The sequence below is a fragment of the Pelobates fuscus genome, chromosome 5 (assembly GCF_036172605.1).
Source record: "Pelobates fuscus isolate aPelFus1 chromosome 5, aPelFus1.pri, whole genome shotgun sequence".
NCBI lineage: Eukaryota > Metazoa > Chordata > Amphibia > Anura > Pelobatidae > Pelobates > Pelobates fuscus.
In genome coordinates, this window is record NC_086321.1 from 39831634 (window position 1) to 39852886 (window position 21253).

At 41.2% G+C, this 21253-nt stretch overlaps 1 protein-coding gene across 1 annotated transcript in view; it reads left to right on the plus strand.

Moving 5' to 3' along the window:
• MSH3 (mutS homolog 3) overlaps positions 1 to 21253 on the plus strand; it is a 220624-nt gene that overhangs the window by 69167 nt on the left and 130204 nt on the right. Inside the window, exons 12-13 of the mRNA XM_063453727.1 lie at positions 726 to 835; positions 5335 to 5467. Coding sequence (XP_063309797.1) covers positions 726 to 835; positions 5335 to 5467 — 243 coding nt within the window. The remainder of the gene's footprint in view (positions 1 to 725; positions 836 to 5334; positions 5468 to 21253) is intronic.

The following is a 21253-nucleotide window of genomic DNA, read 5'->3' on the forward strand; positions in this document are numbered from 1 at the left end:
AAAAACAAAAAAATTAAAACGAGGGGACCGATTTATATTAATTGTGGATACTCTTTCCACATACCAGCTATGTGTTAGATATTGAGAAAATAGGATGGAGAATTATATATTGGGGGAAAGAAATATGACAGATATTATTTTCTTGTAATACTTGCTTTTTTTAATGCATATTTTGTATTACATGATATAAAAAATAATAATAATTGGGTTAGTTATTTTATATCCCTTTGTTGCCTTAAGATTACTTATCCTAAAAAGCCAGAGATGGATTGGAGTTCCAGTTTCAGATATCACCTGGTATTTGTTTCTGCTTTCCCTAATTCGGCCATCACCTTTTAGTTACATGCTGAGGAGCGATAATTATTTCTCCTATCATAGCAGTAATGGAAGAGGACCCAAATTAATGGTGGCAGCAGCTACTCCCGACTCTATCTTCTGTTTGTCTCATGCAGTTTGGGGTATGTATATCCTGTGTGTGTAGATCTGTGCAGGAAAAACCTCTTCACAAATGTTTGAGCATTGCTTAAAGTATTGGGGGACACTTGAATGCCTGTACTTCTAATGGAAAGACTAGTGGGAACACTCAACCAGCAACTCAAAACATACACCTGGAAAGAGAATGTATATATCTCAGGAAAATAAACTTCTGCATCCGTGATCTGTTTGGTTTTTGGTGATCAAATCTTCATGTTTTCTTTTCTTTTTTCCCCCAAACTTCTATTCAGACTGACCTCAAGACAAAGGGCAGCCTTATTTGGGTGCTGGACCATACTAAAACATCATTTGGGAAAAGAAAACTGAGGCAGTGGGTGACACAACCACTCCTTAATTCAAGGTAAATATTTCAATATTTGAGATGTTGTCAGCAAAATAAAAAAAAAAAAAAAAAAAAAAAAACACGTTAAAGTACAAAAACATAGTTGAAACACTTACTTGATTTACTACGTATATATGTTGGCTGCTTAGAAATAAAATGATAAGAACATGAGCTTATGTTTATATTATCTTGTATACAATACAATGCCATTTGAATATTTGTCTTAAAAGGTGTTTCTTTCATTCATGCTTGAGATTGGATCCACAGCACCTGAATTTGTCGTCACTGTTAAATAGTCACCAAAACAACTTTAGCATAATGAACCAGTTTTGGTGTATAGATCGTTCTCCTGCAGTCTCACTACTCAATTCTCTGCCATTTAGAAGTTAAATCACTTTGTTTATGCACCTAGTCACACCTCCCTGCATGTGACTTACACAGCCTTCATAAATACTTCCTGTAAAGAGTCATCTAATGTTTACACTTCCTTTATGGCAAATTCTGTTTAATTCAGAATTTCGTATTGCCTGCTCGGTTAATAGCTTGCTAGACCATGCATGAGCCTCCTGTATGTGATTAAAGTTAAAATTTTAGAGCAGAGGATAAAATCATTTAAGGTAAGTTGCATCTAAAAAATGTTTTAAAAAAAAAATTCATGTAGGCCATGTCAGTCACAGCCAGGGGAGCTGTGGCTAGGGCTTCATAAACAGAAACAACGTGATATAACTCCTAAATGGCAGTGGATTGAGCAGTGAAACTTCAGAGGCATGATCTATACACAAAAAAGGCGTAATTGGGCTCAAGTTGTTTTGGTGACTGTAGTGTCCCTTTAATGGTATTGCAATCTAACCAACATTCCAAATATGATGCTTTGGAATTACATTCAGCCGCTACATCCATTACTAAATCCAGCTACTTTCACCTACAGAATCTTTTCAGGATTCATTCATTCCTGACACTATATGCTAAAAATGCTAATCTAGTTGTTAGTAATGTCCAACAAGATTACTCCAACTCCATCCTAATTAACCTTCCCGTATGATCTTTTTCCTCTCCACTTCACATTATGAGCATCTGTTTGATCTAGACTACAAGCAATAGGTTTTTTTTTTTTTTTTTCCTCCAGTCTTTTACAAATTATTGTTTTTCTCCTGTTATCACTAGTGCTGCACATTGCTTTCACACCTAACATCTCCGCAAGGCAGGGCGGTCTGCTGCTGTTCTAGACACAAAGATAATAGCATAGGGATAAGAGGTGAAAAATAGGTCAGTGTGTGTTGGTGACTTTTTCATTACAAGGATTATGGCGTGCAGGCTGCAGGGGCAGTTCTGTTGCAGATTACTAGAAATAGCTGGGCCATATGGGACGATGATTAAAGAGCAGATTAATTTTTTAAGAGAGGAGTGTGCATGTTTTTAATATGCTTCACAGTTTTTCCTTAATAATAATAATAATAATAAAAAAAATAAATTATATATATGTGTGTGTGTGTGTGTATATATATATATATATATATATATATATAAACGAATAATAAGGCGCACTCCTGGGTTTAAATAGAGTTCAATTTTTGAACACTATTCAATAATTGAACACTATTTAAACCCAGGAGTGCGCCTTATTATTCGTTTATATATATTTTCGCTGGCTTTGCTGCACCCTGGTATGTATCTTTAATTTTTATTTTTAAAGGAAGAGTGCCAAACCAGCTCTATATATATATATATATATATATATATATATATATATATATATATATATATATATATATATATATATATATATATATTATTAATATAAAGATAATATATATTATTATTATTATTATTATTATTAAAAACCATTGCAGTTATTTTTATTTTATTTATTATTTTATAAAGCCACAGGCATGTAGAAAGCAGCTCTGAGCAGGTACTAGGAGATTGTTTGTATAATATAATAATAAGTATTAATGTACTCATTATATATAAGAACGGGAATCTAACAATCTAGTCAACATTAGGTTGATCTAGGTCTGAGAGTTTCAACTAAATTCTGATGCTTCAATGGAAACTTACTAAGCTTTAAAGGCCTTCTTCATGCACCATGACCACTTCACTGATTTAAAGTAGTTATGGTACCTGGAGTGCTGTGTTTCACTATGAAATGCTGTGCACATACAGAGTTTATCTCCTCTGCTGCCAACTGTTTGTTGTTGTTATTATTATTATTATTATTATTATTATTGTTATTTATATAGCGCCAGCTTATTCCGCAGCGCTTTACAATAAGAGGGGAATTTACCAAATGAGACAATAACAAAATCTAGAGGAGGCGGGATATAAAAACACAATAAGAAGGGTATTGAGGGAGACTGCAAATAGACCTGGTGGGAAAATAGCACAACTAGAGGTGAGAGTGTGGCCCTATAGGAGAGAGCAAGAGGAAGGTTTGAGAGAGAGAAGTTATTCTTGGAGGCCATACGCAAAACTAGGGGAGAGTCTGGCAGGGGTAGGCAGGCTGTTCCAAAGGAAAGGAGCCACCCATGAGAAGTCTTGCAGGCGTGAATTTGCAGTAAGGCTGCGAGCAGCAGACAGGAGAAGGTCACCAGTAGAGCGGAGAGACCGAGAGGGGAGATGCCTATGAATCTGAAGAAATGTAACAAGGGCTAGAGTTGGTTAAAACTTTATAGGTAAAGGTTACACACCCTCCCTGTGCACCCCACTTTATAGCAAGGGGTGGGGAGAGGGTTTGGTTGGAGTACCCAGATCCTGATGAGGACTTCTAGTCTGCCTGTTAAAAGCACAACCATACCTCTGGCCAAGGTGTCTGCGGCTTCTTGGACAACAGTAACAAATTAGAAGTGACAGATGCAAATACATGCCCACCTCACATTGCTCCCTACACATACTGCTACCCACACTGTCCACACACCCTGCCGAACTTCGGGCAACTTTGTAAATGTACTACCCTTAGGGAGCAAGCCCCAATAAAGTTTTCTTAATTATCTGCTCTATTCGTACCTTTACACGCTGTTTAAATATATCTGTATCAATAATAACTAAAAAAAAATAGGGATTGATCACTATGAAAGGCACTATCTTTCAGTACATCGTCAGAGTTGCCATAATTAAACGGACACTGTAGGCACACAGACCATCTCATTGAAGTGGTCTGAGTGCAGTGTTTGTGTTCCCTTTACCGTGCAATGTAAAACACTGCGACTTTGGAGAAACTGCAATGTTTACAAAGCAGTGTTAAGACTGCCTCTAGTGGCTGTCTACCAAACAGTCACTAGAGGCGCTTGCTGCAGTTTCACAGAGTTTGACTTCGTGAAACAACACTGTACGTCATCACACTGGCAGCCAATTTGACTTTTGTGAAATGAACACATCGGCATCAACTTTTATCAAGAGGGCATAGACAGCATAGAGTGTTCACCACAAGGTGCAAACCATGAATAAGCCTCAAGAATAGAAAGGCCAGATAAGACTTTGCCAAAAACATCTAAAAAAAAAAAAAAAAAAAAGCCAGCCCTGTTTGGAGCAGCATTCTCTGGACAGATGAAACGAAGATCAACATGTAGCAGAATGATGGGAAGAAAGTGGTATGGAGAAGGCTTAGAAAGGCTCATGATCCAAAGTGTATCACATCATCTGGATGACAGTGTGATGGCATGGGAATGCATGGCTTCCAATGGCACTGGTTCACCAGTGTTTATTGATAATTTGACAGACGACAAAAGCCACCTGATAACTTCTGAAGTGTATATGGATATATTGTGCAAAAATTCAGCAAAGTTTATTGAACAGTGATTCAATTTACAGATGGACAATGACTCAAAACATACTGTGAGAGTAGCCCAGGAGTTTTTTTTTTTTTTTTTTTTAAGGCAAAGAAGTGGAATATTCTGCAGTGGCCAAGTCAATCACCTGATTTCAACCCGATCAAGCAGGCATTTCACTTGCTGAACACAAAACATAAGACAGAAAGAACCACAAACAAACAACAACTTAAGACAGCTGCTGGCTGAAGGCTTGGCAAAGCATCACAAGGAGGAGAAAACCCAGCGTTGGGTGATGTCCATGCATTCCAGACTTCAAGCAGACATTGCCTGCAAACAATTTTTGACAAAGCATTAAACATTTAATATTGAATTCATAATTGTGTTAATTTGTCCAATTACGTTTAAGCCCCTGTAATAAGGATACTGTGTATGAAAATGGTTGCAATTCCCATAAGTTTTATATAATGTTTTTGGTCAACCCCTTGAAATAAAATAAATGAGGTCCAGGCACTCAGGATTGCTGCAGGAAGGCAGGTTTATTGGACCTAATTTATTTTATCTACTAAACTTGGTTTTGCTAACCCTGGCCCTGATAAGCACCTGAAATCCTAACAGTGAGTGCGGTATACCCAGTTTGTGAACATCTTGGAATAAAGCTAAAAGTCTGCACTTAAACTGCACCTTACAATTAAAAGGACAGTGCATCTTTATCATGCTTATTGTTGTGTGACTTTCTTTCATTTATTCCAGTGACATTAATGCACGACTTGACGCTGTATGTGAAATCATGCAATCAGAGAGTAATGTTTTTAGTGAAATTCGCACCTGTTTCTCGAAGATGCCTGATCTGGAGAGAGGATTATGTAGTATTTATCATAAAAAGGTAAGTGTGTACTGTTTGAGTTATTGTGTTTTGTATTTTCTTAAAATTAGTTACAGAGTCAAAACATTCCACTTGGCTCTGATGTTGACCACCTATAAGGGTGGTCAACATCCTCCTTAATTATATTTTTTCAGTGACTCTTGAGTATGCAACTATGAATGAGTTTTCTACAGTGCTTTCTGCCTTCCAGTTGGTCACTTTTCCAAGAGGTCTCTTTTGTCATTCAGTCCTTCTGCCTATGACTTTGGTGGCCTTGAGACAGAATGTATGATTGGAAGCTTTCTGAACAGGTCATTGAGAACTTGCTTCATGGTTGGAAAGCTGTCTGGTTAAATCTGCCATAAGTACGGGTTTGGCTGTCGGTAAACTCCCGAGTCTGAGCCTGATGCTCAAGGTGCTACTGCATGTGTCTTTTGATGCTACGGATCCCATAAGTATTGACTCATAGGCTCATTGGGTGCTGGTCCCTTGGTTTGTTCTTCACCTGCTTATCGTTCCTTCCTGTTTTGGTGATTTTTTAACCTCCGTTGCTTGGCTACACATAGAAATGAGGATACATGGAGGAGGGAGTAGAGAGAAAAACAAATGTGAAACATTGCATTTTTTGGTGTGTTTTTTTTTTTTTTTTTTTCTTCTCCACTTGAGAGGGACGTAATGATTCATGGGCTCTCGCCACTCTGAAGGAAATAAATTGATCGGGTAAGTCACCCAATGTATTTCGGGACCTGTGAATATAATCACACATTATTCACCTTTTTTCCTTTACTTTCAACACTTGTTTTTCCCTTGTAATATTGTAGTATGATTTCTATTTTTCTTTTAATATTAGGACATTGAAATCTTCTGCCTACCCATCTTCTATTTATTGTGTATTTATGCCTTTGTAGGCATAGATTAAGTAAAGATTGGTAGAGGGCTGTAGTGGAATTCTGTACAGAGATGGAGGGAGGATACTCAATATTAGTGTAATTACATAAACTAGATGGTTGATGCGTGATGGTGACAGTGTATACCTTATTTCATTAGGACTTGATTCACCATACAAAGTAACATTAATTGGTTCTAAAACTATTTTAAACCGTAGGCAGGAGAGACTTAGTATACTGCGCCTCTCCTTTTCCTTTTCTTCTGAATATACTTTTAATTGATACGATTTATATACTACTGGTATTCTGTTTGGTATTGGTATTCTGTTCTGTGTATATATTATACACGATCCTGCACTCACATTTGTGATGTACTTGCCACGGTGCTCCTCCAACCATTTCACCATAATATCCACAAATAAATGCACTCAGTGGTCTTGTTGCATGAAATTGTGTCTTTAAGGTCTTTCAGTTTAGGTTAAAACACATTGACGTTTCAGTCTGTACCTGGACTTTCATCTGGATATCCACATCATACAATATCCAAACATTTAATAGCTAAAAAGTGCCGCAAAATAATGAAAGTGAAGGTCCCTTCACTTACTTTAACTTTGTTATTATCCATAATCAGCATGGTTTTATATAACATAGGTCATGTCAAACTAACCTAATTGCATTCTATGAAGAAGTAAGTAGAAGTATAGATCAGGGTGTTGGAGTGGATGGGATCTACTTGGATTTTGCCAAGGCGTTTGATACGGTTCCTCACAATAGGTTAGTCTTCAAACTAAAAGAAATTGGTCTAGATCAGCTTTTCCCAATTGATGTTCAAAATTGGGGTTCCATGGCATTTCACCACATCCAAGATGGCCGCCACTACCTGATGTTCCCGGAAGGTTGGAAACAGCAGAGATTGCGCAACCGTGATCTCATAAGAGATCGCGGTAGCGCGATCTTAAGGCCATCCTGCTGTCAGCACGCCTTGCCGCAGAGCCTGCCCTAGCGCCCGCCCTGCCATCAGCCAGCCACTTAGACTTAGCTCATCCATGAGAGAGCCCGCCCAGCCTTCAGCCAGCCTGCCCATCAGCCAGCCAGCCCTGCCGTAAGCCATTTTCTATCACGAGTGGTAGAGGAGAGTGGAGCTGATAGTTAAAGCTCTATTATTGTCATAAGTAAAAGCTCTGTTATTGTTATAGATAGAAAGCTCTGTTAGGTAGGGACATAGAAAGCTCTGTTAGGTAGGGACATAGAAAGCTCTGTTAGGTAGGGACATAGAAAGCTCTGTTAGGTAGGGACATAGAAAGCTCTGTTAGGTAGGGACATAGAAAGCTCTGTTAGGTAGGGACATAGAAAGCTCTGTTAGGTAGGGACATAGAAAGCTCTGTTAGGTAGGGACATAGAAAGCTCTGTTAGGTAGGGACATAGAAAGCTCTGTTGGGTAGGGATATAGAACGCTCTGTTGGGTAGGGACATAGAAAGCTCTGTTGGGTAGGGACATAGAAAGCTCTGTTGGGTAGGGACATAGAAAGCTTTGTTGGGTAGGGACATAGAAAGCTTTGTTGGGTAGGGACATAGAAAGCTCTGTTGGGTAGGGACATAGAAATCTCTGTTGGGTAGGGATATAGAAAGCTCTGTTGGGTAGGGATATAGAAAGCTCTGTTACATATTACATAGTTACATGCTGTTGATCCAAAAGAAGGCAAAAAAAAAAAACAGTTTGAAGCACTAGTAAAAAACAAACTAGTAAAAGAAAAATCCTTCTTGACCCCAAAATGGCAGTCCGATTAATCCTTGGATCAAGCAGCTATTACCCCTACTGTTAGGTACATTGAAAGGCTCTGTCAGAGGCATTGAAAGACACGTTGAGGGGCATTGAAATTCTCTGCTAGGGACATTAAAAGGCTCTTTGAGGGACATTAAAAGGCTCTTTGAGGGGCATTGAAAGGCTCTTTGAGGGGCATTGAAAGGCTCTTTGAGGGGCATTGAAAGGCTCTTTGAGGGGCATTGAAAGGCTCTTTGAGGGGCATTGAAAGGCTCTGTCAGGGGCATTGAAAGGCTCTGTCAGGGGCATTGAAAGGCTCTGTCAGGGGCATTGAAAGGCTCTGGCAGGGGCATTGAAAGGCTCTGGCAGGGGCATTGAAAGGCTCTGGCAGGGGCATTGAAAGGCTCTGGCAGGGGCATTGAAAGGCTCTGGCAGGGGCATTGAAAGGCTCTGGCAGGGGCATTGAAAGGCTCTGGCAGGGGCATTGAAAGGCTCTGGCAGGGGCATTGAAAGGCTCTGGCAGGGGCATTGAAAGGCTCTGGCAGGGGCATTGAAAGGCTCTGGCAGGGGCATTGAAAGGCTCTGGCAGGGGCATTGAAAGGCTCTGGCAGGGGCATTGAAAGGCTCTGGCAGGGGCATTGAAAGGCTCTGGCAGGGGCATTGAAAGGCTCTGGCAGGGGCATTGAAAGGCTCTGGCAGGGGCATTGAAAGGCTCTGGCAGGGGCATTGAAAGGCTCTGGCAGGGACATTGAAAGGCTCTGGCAGGGACATTGAAAGGCTCTGGCAGGGACATTGAAAGGCTCTGGCAGGGACATTGAAAGGCTCTGGCAGGGACATTGAAAGGCTCTGGCAGGGACATTGAATGACTCTGTGAGGGGCAAAAAAACTTAACTGTATTTTTCAAAGTGTGCAAGTCTTTTTGCTCCAAGTCTAACTCAAAAATCTTGCTTAAGTTCGGTTCTTTCTAAGAGCGTTCTCAAAATCAGCATCCTATTTAGTCAGGTTGTGAGATCTGTATTTTAAAAAAAAAACATTTTTTTTTATTAATAAGCAACCATGAATTTGGAAAGCTGGTTAAAGCAGGGAACTCTTCGAAGAAACATTATTACTACTTCTACCTGTTTGGCACTTATAGAAACTGAGAAAGAAGATACAACAAAAAATACAGAAAACATACCCAAAATAGTTGTATCTACTGTTCCTTAAGTAACAGAGAAAAGTGACAGGTCAAAAAAAAAAAAAAATAGCAAAAAGCACACAATGCTAGCCAATCTTCTTCTCAAACAATGAAAATAAAATATGATGATAGCTACTTGTCATTTGGATTCACAAGTGCCAGAAATTAAGATTGTCCTGAAGCACAATGTGTACTTGGCAATAAAATATTGCAAAACAGTTCATTAGCATCTGCTAAATTACGTTGTCATTTTGAGCAAAACCACGCAAAGAGTACAAAGATAAGGACATTGACTTTTTTAAGCAAAAACTAAAGGAGTAACAGAAGAGTAAACAATTTATAAGAAAAAAAAAATGTCAAAACGCTAATGAAAAAGCCACATAGGCTTCTTACAGAGTGAGTTACCGCATAGCACTTGCAGGAGAAACGCACACACAATTGGGGAATCACTAATAAAACCATGTGCAAAAGAAATTGTGTCATGTATTTTAAGGGAGAAGTTGAGTAAAACAATTGAAGCTGTGCCACTTTCGAACAACAGAGTTTTGCACCGTATTCATGATCTTGCTGACGACATCCATAAAGAAATAATTTCTCGACTGCATCAATGTGATGGGTACTCAGTGCTAATAGACGAGTCCACAGATGTTGCAGGACTTTCAATTTTGTTGGTTTTTGTTAGATATCATTTTAACAAACAGATTGAAGACTTGCTTCTGTGAAACTTTAAAATACTCATACCACTGGTGAGAACATCTTTAATAACTATATCCAAACGTTCATGAACGCACACAGAATAAATTGGGACAAATGTGTAGATGTGTGCAGTGATGGTGCCAAAGCAATGGTTGGGAAAGTGGCAGGCGCTGTGACATGAATAAGAAATGTAGCAAAAAACAGCACCAGTTCTCACTTTGTTCTTCACAGACATGCACTGGTAGCTAAAAATATTTCAATCTCACTTAAAACCGTGCTAGACGAATCGGTCCAGATTATTACTTTTATAAAAAGTCGACCATTACAGTCACGACTATTTAAAATTATATGTGAAGATATGGGTAGTCACCAATTGGCTCTGCTTTTGCATTCAGAAGTCCGTTGGCTATCACGAGGTAAAGTCCTTGTTAGAATGTTTGAATTGCGTCAAGAGTTGTTTGCATATTTCCAGGATCAGAAATTTGGATTATCTGATCAATTAACAAACACTTTGTGGTTATCCAAAGTAGCATATCTTGCAGACAGATTCACAAAATTAAATGACATATGTTTATCACTCCAAGGAAAAAACACTAATATTTTTAATGCAAGAGATAAAATATCTGTCTCGTAAGCTGCAGTTTTGGACCTCATCTGTTGAGCAAAATAATTTGAACTCTTTGCCAACACTTAAGGATTTTCTTGAAGAATCAGAAATTGAACTTGAAGATGAAATTCGCAATGAAATTGTAGATCATCTTCGCCGTTTAATCACCTCTATTACTCAGTATTTTCCATTCTCGAATGAAAACAATAATGAGTCAATTCGAAATCCATTCATAAAAGACAAGCCAGACAATGTTTGTGATGTAGATTTTGAGAATCTGATCGATATAACTTCTGACAGTCAACTAAGCCACAAATTTAAAGAAGTTTCTCTATTGCTTTTTGGGGTGATTTACGTGAAGAATACCCAGAATTGTCCAAGCGGGCAATCAAAGTTCTGTTGCCATTCGCCAGCATATATTTATGTGAAACTGGATTCTCGCTTTACTCTGCAACAAAAACAAAGTATCGAAATCGGATTGACGCAAATGCAAACATGCGAATACAATTGTCAACAATTAAACCAGGTATAAAAGGAATTTGGCAGCAAAAGAGAACATTACACTCTGCTCATTGAAAGGTTTGGGCTGCGCTACTCTACGGCACACATTTTGTTTTTAGGGGGGGGGTTTCAAAGTTTTGTTATACCATGTCAAAGGGTTCCAAGGGAAAAATCAATTGGGAAACCCTGGTCTAGATGAATATTCTTGTTCTTGAGTAGAACATTGGCTTAAGAATAGAGTACAACGAGTTGTCATTAATGTTAGATTTTCAAGCTGGACAAAAGTTGTAAGTGGTGTCCCTCAGGGTTCTGTTTTGGGACCGCTTCTATTTAACATGTTTATAAATGATCTTGAAATAGACATTGAAAGCCATGTTTTAGTGTTTGTAGATAACACAAAACTTTGTAATAAAGTAACAAAGTAATACAATGTGAGCAGGATATTGCTTTGCTGCAGAGGGATTTAGATAGATTTGGGGACTGGGCACTAAAATAGCAGATGAAATTTAATGTCGAGAAATGCAAAGTTATGCACTTCGGGGTCAAGAATGCACGATCAACTTACCCTAAATGGTAGTGAACTAGGGATAACAACACACGAGTAGGATTTGGGAATGGTTATAGACAACTAATTAGGCAGTAAAATGCAATGTCAATCTGCCGTTGCTAAGGCCAGTACGGTTTTGTCATGTATAAATAGGGCAATAAATTCTCGGGATGAATAAATAATTTTGCCTCTTTATAAATCGCTGGTAAGACCACACCTTGAATGTGCTGTGCAATTTTGGGCACCTGTTTTAAAGAAGGATATCATGGCACTAGAAAAAGTGCAGAGACGAGCTACAAAATTGATAAAAGGAATTGAGCATTTTAGTTATGAAGAAAGGTTAAAAAATGTATATCAGTCCCAGAAGGGCATATGAATTAAAACTCGTGGGACTTGGCTAATGGTACACTCTCAATGTATTTATCTTTAAAATGCTTGTTGTGGGTGTCTATTTGAACCTTAAGATATAGGTCCGATGTGTATACTGTCAGTCTAGTACAGGGGTAGGCAACCTTTTAGCAGCACTGTGCCGATATAGGATTGTGATGTCCCATAGCGTGCCAGTCCTATTTTTTTAAATTGAGGTGTGTATGCTGCCGTATTCTGTTTGTGTTATTTTTACTGCAGTTGCTTTGCATCATTGTATTTGTGCGTATATGAGCTATTATATTGTATATGTTTATTAGTAGTGTATGGTATTGTGTATGATACATATGAATGTGGGCTGTGTATGAGGGCTGCTTGTGGAATTGTGTGTGGATGGATATGTCACATTGTGTGTTTGGTAGTGTGTGTGGGCTGTTTGGGGTATTGCATGTGAAAGGCTGCATGTGGGGTTTGTGTGCATGTATGTGGATTGTTAGCGGGTTACGTTTGTGCAGATTGTGTGTATGTTTGTGTGTGGGCTGTTCGTATTATTTGTATAAGGGGAGGGTTATTCTTCATTTCTGTGTTATGAATGTAAATTAGTGATAGTAAAAATGTCTATTTACTGTGTATACCTGTATTCAATATCTACTCAAAATGGCTGTTGAGCACCCGCTCCCACCGACTAACTACCTCGTGTAACAAGACGGCGCCTACATCCAGAGTAAAATCCCGGGATGATGGTGACATCACGCCTTGTAGGATGTGCATTAGATAAGACACTTAACCAATTAGTATTCTCTCTGTTATCTACATTTTTCCATATGATGTATTTTTGCCTTTATAAGGGGCTTGCCGCCCCCTGAGTAAACATTCCAAAGTTTTTTATTAACCTGATACCTGTGTCTCAGTGTAATTTACTTCAAAACGTGCACGCATTTATTTGAACAATTTGGAAAGGAGCAGATACTCAGATAAACACTTGGTTTGATCCACAATATTTGTGTATATCTAGCAGTATGGTTGGCTTCCCTGGGTTCCAGTGGGGACCAGGCTGGCCTGGTACAGGTCAAAGACAGGAGCTGCAACAGCAGCTGCAGGCTGCTATACTACGTTGTGGATTCCCATTCACAAGTGCTGGGAGGCAGTGATCTGAGATCATTTCCTCTATGTGCTGCAATGCTTAAATTGAGGATTGTCCTTCACCATCTTTTCGTAATAGCAGATATTTGAAGCTTTACTGGGACTCCTGATAGGCCAGAGCCTGTTTGGCTCTAGCAGCCTTGAGTGCCGTGCAAAGACACCTCGAGTGCCGTGCACGGCACTAGTGCCGTAGGTTGCCTACCTCTGGTCTAGTATAATGATGCTAAGGGGACAGAATACCTAAACATGGGCCTACCACAAATACTTCGAAAAAAAGTGGTTATATATAAAAAGAAACTACCAAATTAAAATAATTACAACAAACTATCAAGAGATTTGTAGAAAGAAAAAAAAAAAAAAAAAAGAATTTGGATACAGCTGAAAGAAAAATTATCAAGAGAGTATTGTTGATGACCGAAAATTGAACGCTGGCCACACTCATGAAACAGAATACCAAGAGGACGTTCACAAGCTGACTGAGGAAGCCGTTTTTACCGCCGAAAAGTGTTTTGGCTTTTAAAGTGGACTCACTATTTTTTCTTAAACCACCAATACTTGCAAATACTTTGTTCTTATCCATTTTTTATTTTCTAGAAACATACTTTTATACTGATTTTATATATTCTGTAATAAATTCCTTTATTTTATACAATCCACTGTATCCAGCACCAGTGATTCCAGGGAAGGGGCAGTGTCACCCCACAAATTGACACTAGGCCTACATACTTAGAGCCAGTTACTAAAAGGCTCTAAACAAGGTGAGCACTTTAACTTATCTAAATATATGGAGATATTACAAAGGATGCTACACTTAGTTCGATAATTCTGTGTCTTTTATATACGCTGTGGAGAGGAAAATACACACTTTACCTTGGAGAGAGGGGTCGTGTGGTCTACTTTTAAAGACACAGACGTGCGGAAGTTTAGAGCCTAATTTACTTGAAAAGGCTCTTTAAAATGTGAGTGTAGATATATCTGTTACTCACTTAAGTCTTCAATACAGTATTTAATATACTACACAATTATCTGTATATATTTCTGTTTTCTTTTGTATGTACACTACATTAGAGAATATAAAGGATAATTGTCTTTGAATCACAGGTAATCCACTGTGTTCTCACACTCAATACAGCGCTGCACTCTTAAAGATAGAAGACTCAAGGGGTGGCAACACCCATTGGGCCTGAAGTCTTTTTTCTGTATCTTGGTAATTTTATATTGTTTCATATTTTAGAACCCAGGCAGACATGCCTTAACGGTAATTATAGGGGAATTGTCCGATTCCCAGAGTTTTGGTAAATTCTCTCTCTTGCTGATAATTCCCAGATTAAATTCTAAGAATTGCCACCCCACTTTATAAATAAAGGAATCCTAAAAAAACAATGCTGAGCCCTATAGGTACTCAGAAAAGGGACACGCAGGCAGCCAGTGGAGGATTTAACACTTAAGTGAAATGAGTTTCCTGTATTTTATTCTATTCTGGTATTTTTTTTTTTTTTTTTGTGTTCATTTTTAGTTGTCTTTTGGAAATAATAAAAAGACTTAACATCTCTGAGCAACTTACCATATTCATTTCTCATTCCATATTTTTGCTTTTTGTGTGTAAATTGCAAATATAAGGTGATTTCACTGTGAGTCATGTGACTGTGCTTCAGTAATTGCAGATGGATGATGTCATTATTACTTAACACGCGTTACTAATAGATATTGATACATATGATTAGCAATAATGCTCAATTTTTACCTTTTTTTTTAAGCTTTTTGGATCAGCAGCATTAATAGTTGTTGATAGAAGGTTGATCTTAACATTGTTAAACTTGAAAGTGTGTGTGTGTGTGTGTGGGGGGGGGGGGGGGGGGGGGGGGATGGGGGAAAGGGGAACAGTTTTAGTTGTTGGTAAAGCCAAAATGGATATGCTTGTCCAAAAAGCTGTGGATACTTAATGGTGATTTGTTCTCTGGTTTCCTCAAATGTGAGACACTAAAGAGCCACAACTTCAGGACTGCCTCTTCAAATCCAGGTCTGTTGTGAGGTATGCGACCTAGATGTATCTTTTTCAATTTAGATTACAATATAACTTTGTGACAGATGGCCCACATGTTAACTAAGGAGCCGTGAAACAAGTTAACATCATTCCAGATAGTTTTGAAAAAAAAACTGCACGAGACAGAGAGTATCACACCAGGGAATGGGGTAGAGTACATTACATAGGATAATACATTTATAGGTGTAAATGCTTCCATGGCAGCAGATGTGAAAACTGTTTCAGTAAAAGCTTGTATATAAATAAGCAAAGAGAAGTGGGTAAAAAACCATGGTTAACATATTTGAAATGATTTTTATGTCTGGTTTTATTAATGATATTGATCTCTAGAAAGTGTGGTTTAACAGATCATTGCCTCTCCTGGGTTTTGATCAGTAAATGGGCAGGTAAATGTTTAACATGTCACATCTAATGGTTAATAGAAGTAGTTTCAGTGCTACAGTCCGCCTCTTGGTCTATATTTAGAGAGCTCTAAATTTCTGTATGGGTTCCCAACACAAACACAAATTATCGTTATTTTATTGCACTTACTAGCTTAACAATATAAATCAAATATTAAGTTCGAACATGCTGCTTTTTGGCCCAGCCCCTCAATATATTGCTACAGGTTTTACGTCTACGTTTGCAATGCCAGTTTTGCCCAAATATGGGCAGCATTCTTACCCAATGAATGTCATCCAAATATGGACAGAACTGGCATTGCTAGGGCAGTATGCCAAATGTGGGATTTCAGATACTTTTCTGTTTTTTTTTTGTCAGCCCCCTTGAAAATTATTTGGTTGAGAACTAATGGATTGTGCCATTGGCACGCTGACACCATATTCAGTACCGCAGGCTGCAGTGGTTATTGTGCACAGGCTGACCCTTAAAAAGTCATGCTCAGAAATATATCCATTTGTTTTACAGTTACGCTTATGACAGAATGGAAATAGTATGATACTATGAAAAATAAATTCAAATTAGATTATATATAACAATTTTATAGCATGACAGGAGGCTTCATATTTGCTTAAGTCTCTCTTTACTAGAACCCCACAGCAGCACATTAACATACACTGTGTGCAGAATTATTAGGCAAATGAGTATTTTGACCACATCATCCTCTTTATGCATGTTGTCTTACTCCAAGCTGTATAGGCTCGAAAGCCTACTACCAATTAAGCATATTAGGTGATGTGCATCTCTGTAATGAGAAGGGGTGTGGTCTAATGACATCAACACCCTATATCAGGTGTGCATAATTATTAGGCAACTTCCTTTCCTTTGGCAAAATGGGTCAAAAGAAGGACTTGACAGGCTCAGAAAAGTCAAAAATAGTGAGATATCTTGCAGAGGGATGCAGTACTCTTAAAATTGCAAAGCTTCTGAAGCGTGATCATCGAACAATCAAGCGTTTCATTCAAAATAGTCAACAGGGTCGCAAGAAGCGTGTGGAGAAACCAAGGCGCAAAATAACTGCCCATGAACTGAGAAAAGTCAAGCGTGCAGCTGCCAAGATGCCACTTGCCACCAGTTTGGCCATATTTCAGAGCTGCAACATCACTGGAGTGCCCGAAAGCACAAGGTGTGCAATACTCAGAGACATGGCCAAGGTAAGAAAGGCTGAAAGACGACCACCACTGAACAAGACACACAAGCTGAAACGTCAAGACTGGGCCAAGAAATATCTCAAGACTGATTTTCTAAGGTTTTATGGACTGATGAAATGAGAGTGAGTCTTGATGGGCCAGATGGATGGATTGGTAAAGGGCAGAGAGCTCCAGTCCGACTCAGACGCCAGCAAGGTGGAGGTGGAGTACTGGTTTGGGCTGGTATCATCAAAGATGAGCTTGTGGGGCCTTTTCGGGTTGAGGATGGAGTCAAGCTCAACTCTCAGTTTCTGGAAGACACCTTCTTCAAGCAGTGGTACAGGAAGAAGTCTGCATCCTTCAAGAAAAACATGATTTTCATGCAGGACAATGCTCCATCACACGCGTCCAAGTACTCCACAACGTGGCTGGCAAGAAAGGGTATAAAAGAAGAAAATCTAATGACATGGCCTCCTTGTTCACCTGATCTGAACCCCATTGAGAACCTGTGGTCCATCATCAAATGTGAGATTTACAAGGAGGGAAAACAGTACACCTCTCTGAACAGTGTCTGGGAGGCTGTGGTTGCTTCTGCACGCAATGTTGATGGTGAACAGATCAAAACACTGACAGAATCCATGGATGGCAGGCTTTTGAGTGTCCTTGCAAAGAAAGGTGGCTATATTGGTCACTGATTTGTTTTTGTTTTGTTTTTGAATGTCAGAAATGTATATTTGTGAATGTTGAGATGTTATATTGGTTTCACTGGTAAAAATAAATAATTGAAATGGGTATATATTTGTTTTTTGTTAAGTTGCCTAATAATTATGTACAGTAATAGTCACCTGCACACACAGATATCCCCCTAAAATAGCTATAACTAAAAACAAACTAAAAACTACTTCCAAAAATATTCAGCTTTGATATTAATGAGTTTTTTTGGTTAATTGAGAACATGGTTGTTGTTCAATAATAAAATTAATCCTCAAAAATACAACTTGCCTAATAATTCTGCACTCCCTGTAGAGAGATAAACACCAAAGACAAAAACATAAGGTATCTATATAAGGCTCCTCCTAAGCCACCATTTCCTCTTTCTTTGCTGCTCCGCAGACAGTACAGGTCAGAGTACCACTGCCTCCTGTGTTATATGGGTGGCTGTGTGTCTATTATATGTTATTTGTGGTTTTATGCTCATGTCTTGGGTTTATAGTATTGCTGCATTTATTTCTGTGGCTGTTCTGGGATTTGGGCTTTGCTTTTCTAATCTGTTATATTTGCCCCTTTTTTCCTTTCCTTTGCATGAGGTTTCATTTTCCATTATTTCATTTTCCTTGTTTTTATTGTTTTGATTATTTTTCTTTTATTTTGTGCCTGGACTGGTTCTCTGTTGCGGTCGCGGGGAAGCGGTCTTCCGACCACTTCCCGTGCTGACCGTCGGGACCGCGGAGAAAGACTCCAGCGGTCCCACGTGTCCCTTGTATTGATGTCCGCCGAGCGGGAATCCTCTCATTGCCTCCCTGCCCGCGCCCCCGGTCGCTTGTTGGCTGCTTCCCGAGCGGCGTGGGGACTGAGCAGGGTGCTGGATTGTTAACGCGGGAGCCTCCGCTCCTGTATGCCCTTTCCCCCGCGTCCACGTGGCCGGACAGTGAGGGACAGAGGGCAGTGTATATATTCTTCTTGTCTGATTTCAGATCTTGTTCTTTATTAGGTGACTTACATGGTGTCACACAGGATCATCTATCTGAGCGTAGCCCTGTAACCACTATGTCCTGGCCTGGCCGAGATTAGTGGGAGTTAGCCGCCAAGTCGAAATTAGCAATATTCATTCTATTCCATATTCTCACTGCATAAAGGTTTTAATTTTTGCGGGGTGCGCGGCTCTTTTTTGTTCTCTGCCGCGCACACCGTTTATATCTTAAAGGCGCAGTGTCCGATTTTATGGTATTGGTTGCTTGTCTGGCTGCTTAGTTCCCTCGGTGTAGGGGGTCATTACTACACATGTGCTGTGTTTCTCTGGGCATGTTTTGGGGGGTTTCTCTGCCTCTGCCTACAGTTTGTTTCTCATTGCATGTGTTGTATGGCTTTGCATGCTTCTTCTGTGGATGCCCTTATTGCATGTTCCCTAGGGCTCTATGTGGCTCTAGGCATTTCACTGCATGCCTCCTGCGTAGGACCCGCTTAACACCACTGCACTATCATTGACCGAGACTGGTCTGGAGACCTGGCTACACCTCTACCCCGCACGCACAATATGTCAAGTAATACCTGCATGTCTACCATAAGGACCTACGTTCCTGCCTCATATGCCACTGGGGCGGTCCTACCCGTGCCCATATACTGGCCTGCTTTGTCTGTGCCCTTACGATTGGCCTGCTTTGTCTGTGCCCCTTGATTGGCCTGCTTTGTCTGTGCCCCATGATTGGCCTGCTTTGTCTGTGCCATATTACGCATGCTATTGACCTGGTGGCTTCATACCCTGGACCAAGTTTTGATGAGCCCGCATGCGTTTAATACTTGCCTCTGCCATACTAGGGGTGCTGCCCCTACTGCCTGCTAGTGATACCTGTTCTCTATCCAGTTAGGTATCACGTGCTGTCATCTCAGACGTTATGGAAACCTCTGCACAGGAGCAGACTTTGCAGGCACTGATTAATGCGGCTGTGTGCGGCTGATTAATGCATCTGTAGAGGAAGCCCTGGCTAGGGCCCTTCCTCAACCACAAACGGAGAGGGGTGCGAGAGGATCCCCCCGCTTGGCAGACGACTCGGCTGAGTCAGACTCTCAGGAACGAGAGCAGGCAAGTGCGCAAATGCGCTATTGGAAGGGTGAAGGCCCTGAACCACGCTCCCGGAAGGACAAGGCTCCGGCGAAGCGACATGGTTCGAGGTTATCGAATCTCACCGGCCAGGCGCCGCCGTCTTTCGGGCGCAGGGGAGGTGGCCTCCTTACCCCCCCCCCCCCCCTACATTGGCCTGCTGGAGGAGTGGCGGGCAGACCAGTCTCCCTCGGACGAGGGAGATGATTGGATGAGGACCGTGGGGAGGGTCCCGGTTGGCGCTGGGAGGATGAAGGCGCACCGGCGACAGAGGCCCCCACGGTGATGCTGGGGGACGATGCCTTTTGGACGCTACAGGAGAGCCTCTGTTTATCCCTCGGTCTATCAGACGCCACAGACCCTCGGAATGGTCACTGCCCGGCCACTCGGCACAATTCGTGCACTATTGGATCCGCAAATCCCTTAAGGGGAGGCCCGCGAGAAGCTGCGGGCGGGCTACCCCAGGCCCGTCCTGCCGGACGATGTGGCAGCGGCCCCGGATTTTGACCCCCTGGTGGCCTCGTGCTTTAATCCTATTGGTCGGGACCCCAGGAAAGCCTCCGCTCAGCGCAGGATAGACCACGGGATATGCTGGGTCCCCTGTGCAGGATGTTGGTCCTGGCGGACGAGGCCTACATGGTTGGTACGAACCTGGACCCGACCATCATGCGGGATTGGGCACTACGCCCCATGTGCCTTCTAGGCGATGCTAATGCGGTTCTGCACCGTACGCAGGTAAACGGCTCTGTTCCGTATGGACGCCAAACTATCGGAGCTAGGATCTAAAGAATTGGGCCCCTCTGGCAGTAAGACCTACTGTTCAGGGCACCTTTCATTAGGGAGCTACAGGATTGCATCAATTTATTTGCTGCCCTCTATAAAGAAGGTGTTTTGCTTACTGTTATCCCGGCTGGTCTTTGGACCCCACAGATCCCGTGGCCCATCCTTTTTTTCCCACCATACCAGCCCAGACTCGAAGAGCGGGTGGAGGTCATGGAGACTGTGCAAGAGGACGAGCGAGATTCCTGCGGGTGAGTACATCTCCTGCCACTTTCAGTTCACCCCTATTACATACAGACGGATTGTTTCCCTGCAGAGACAGGTGGCAGGAAGTGTCTTCAAATGCATGGATCCGTCAGTCGGTACGGGGTTAGGTCATGGACTTCCCCTCCCCGCCGATGCAGGTTGGACCTCAGAGTGTCTCCTTCTTCACGAGGGTTCAACGTTCTTTGATAGTTTCGGAGGTTCGGACTCTGCTCGCCATTGGCGCTATCCAGCGAGTCCCGGATTTGGGGGCTTTCCAAGCTCGTTTTTTCCTAGTAAAGATGAAGTCGGGGGAGCTCCGCCCGGTGGTCAGTTTTCGGGACTGGAACACCTTTGTTGTCTGCTCCCACTTCAAGTTGGAGGGCATTCATCTCCTTCGGGACCTTCCCCGGCCGGGAGTCTTGCTCATGGACTGGACCTGAGGGATGCTTACCTCTCCGTCCTGGTGGACAAGAGTGATCGCGGTTTGCTTCGCCTGGAAGGGCGTCCCTCGCCAATTCACATGCCTCCTGTTCGGCCTCAGCTCGGCCCCTTAGTGCTTCACCGAGCTGCCGACGCCTGTGGTCGCCCGATTCTGGCCAGAGGGCGTCCGTTTCCTGTTATTTCTGGATGATTTGCTGGTCCTCTGCGAAGATCCCTCCAGGCTC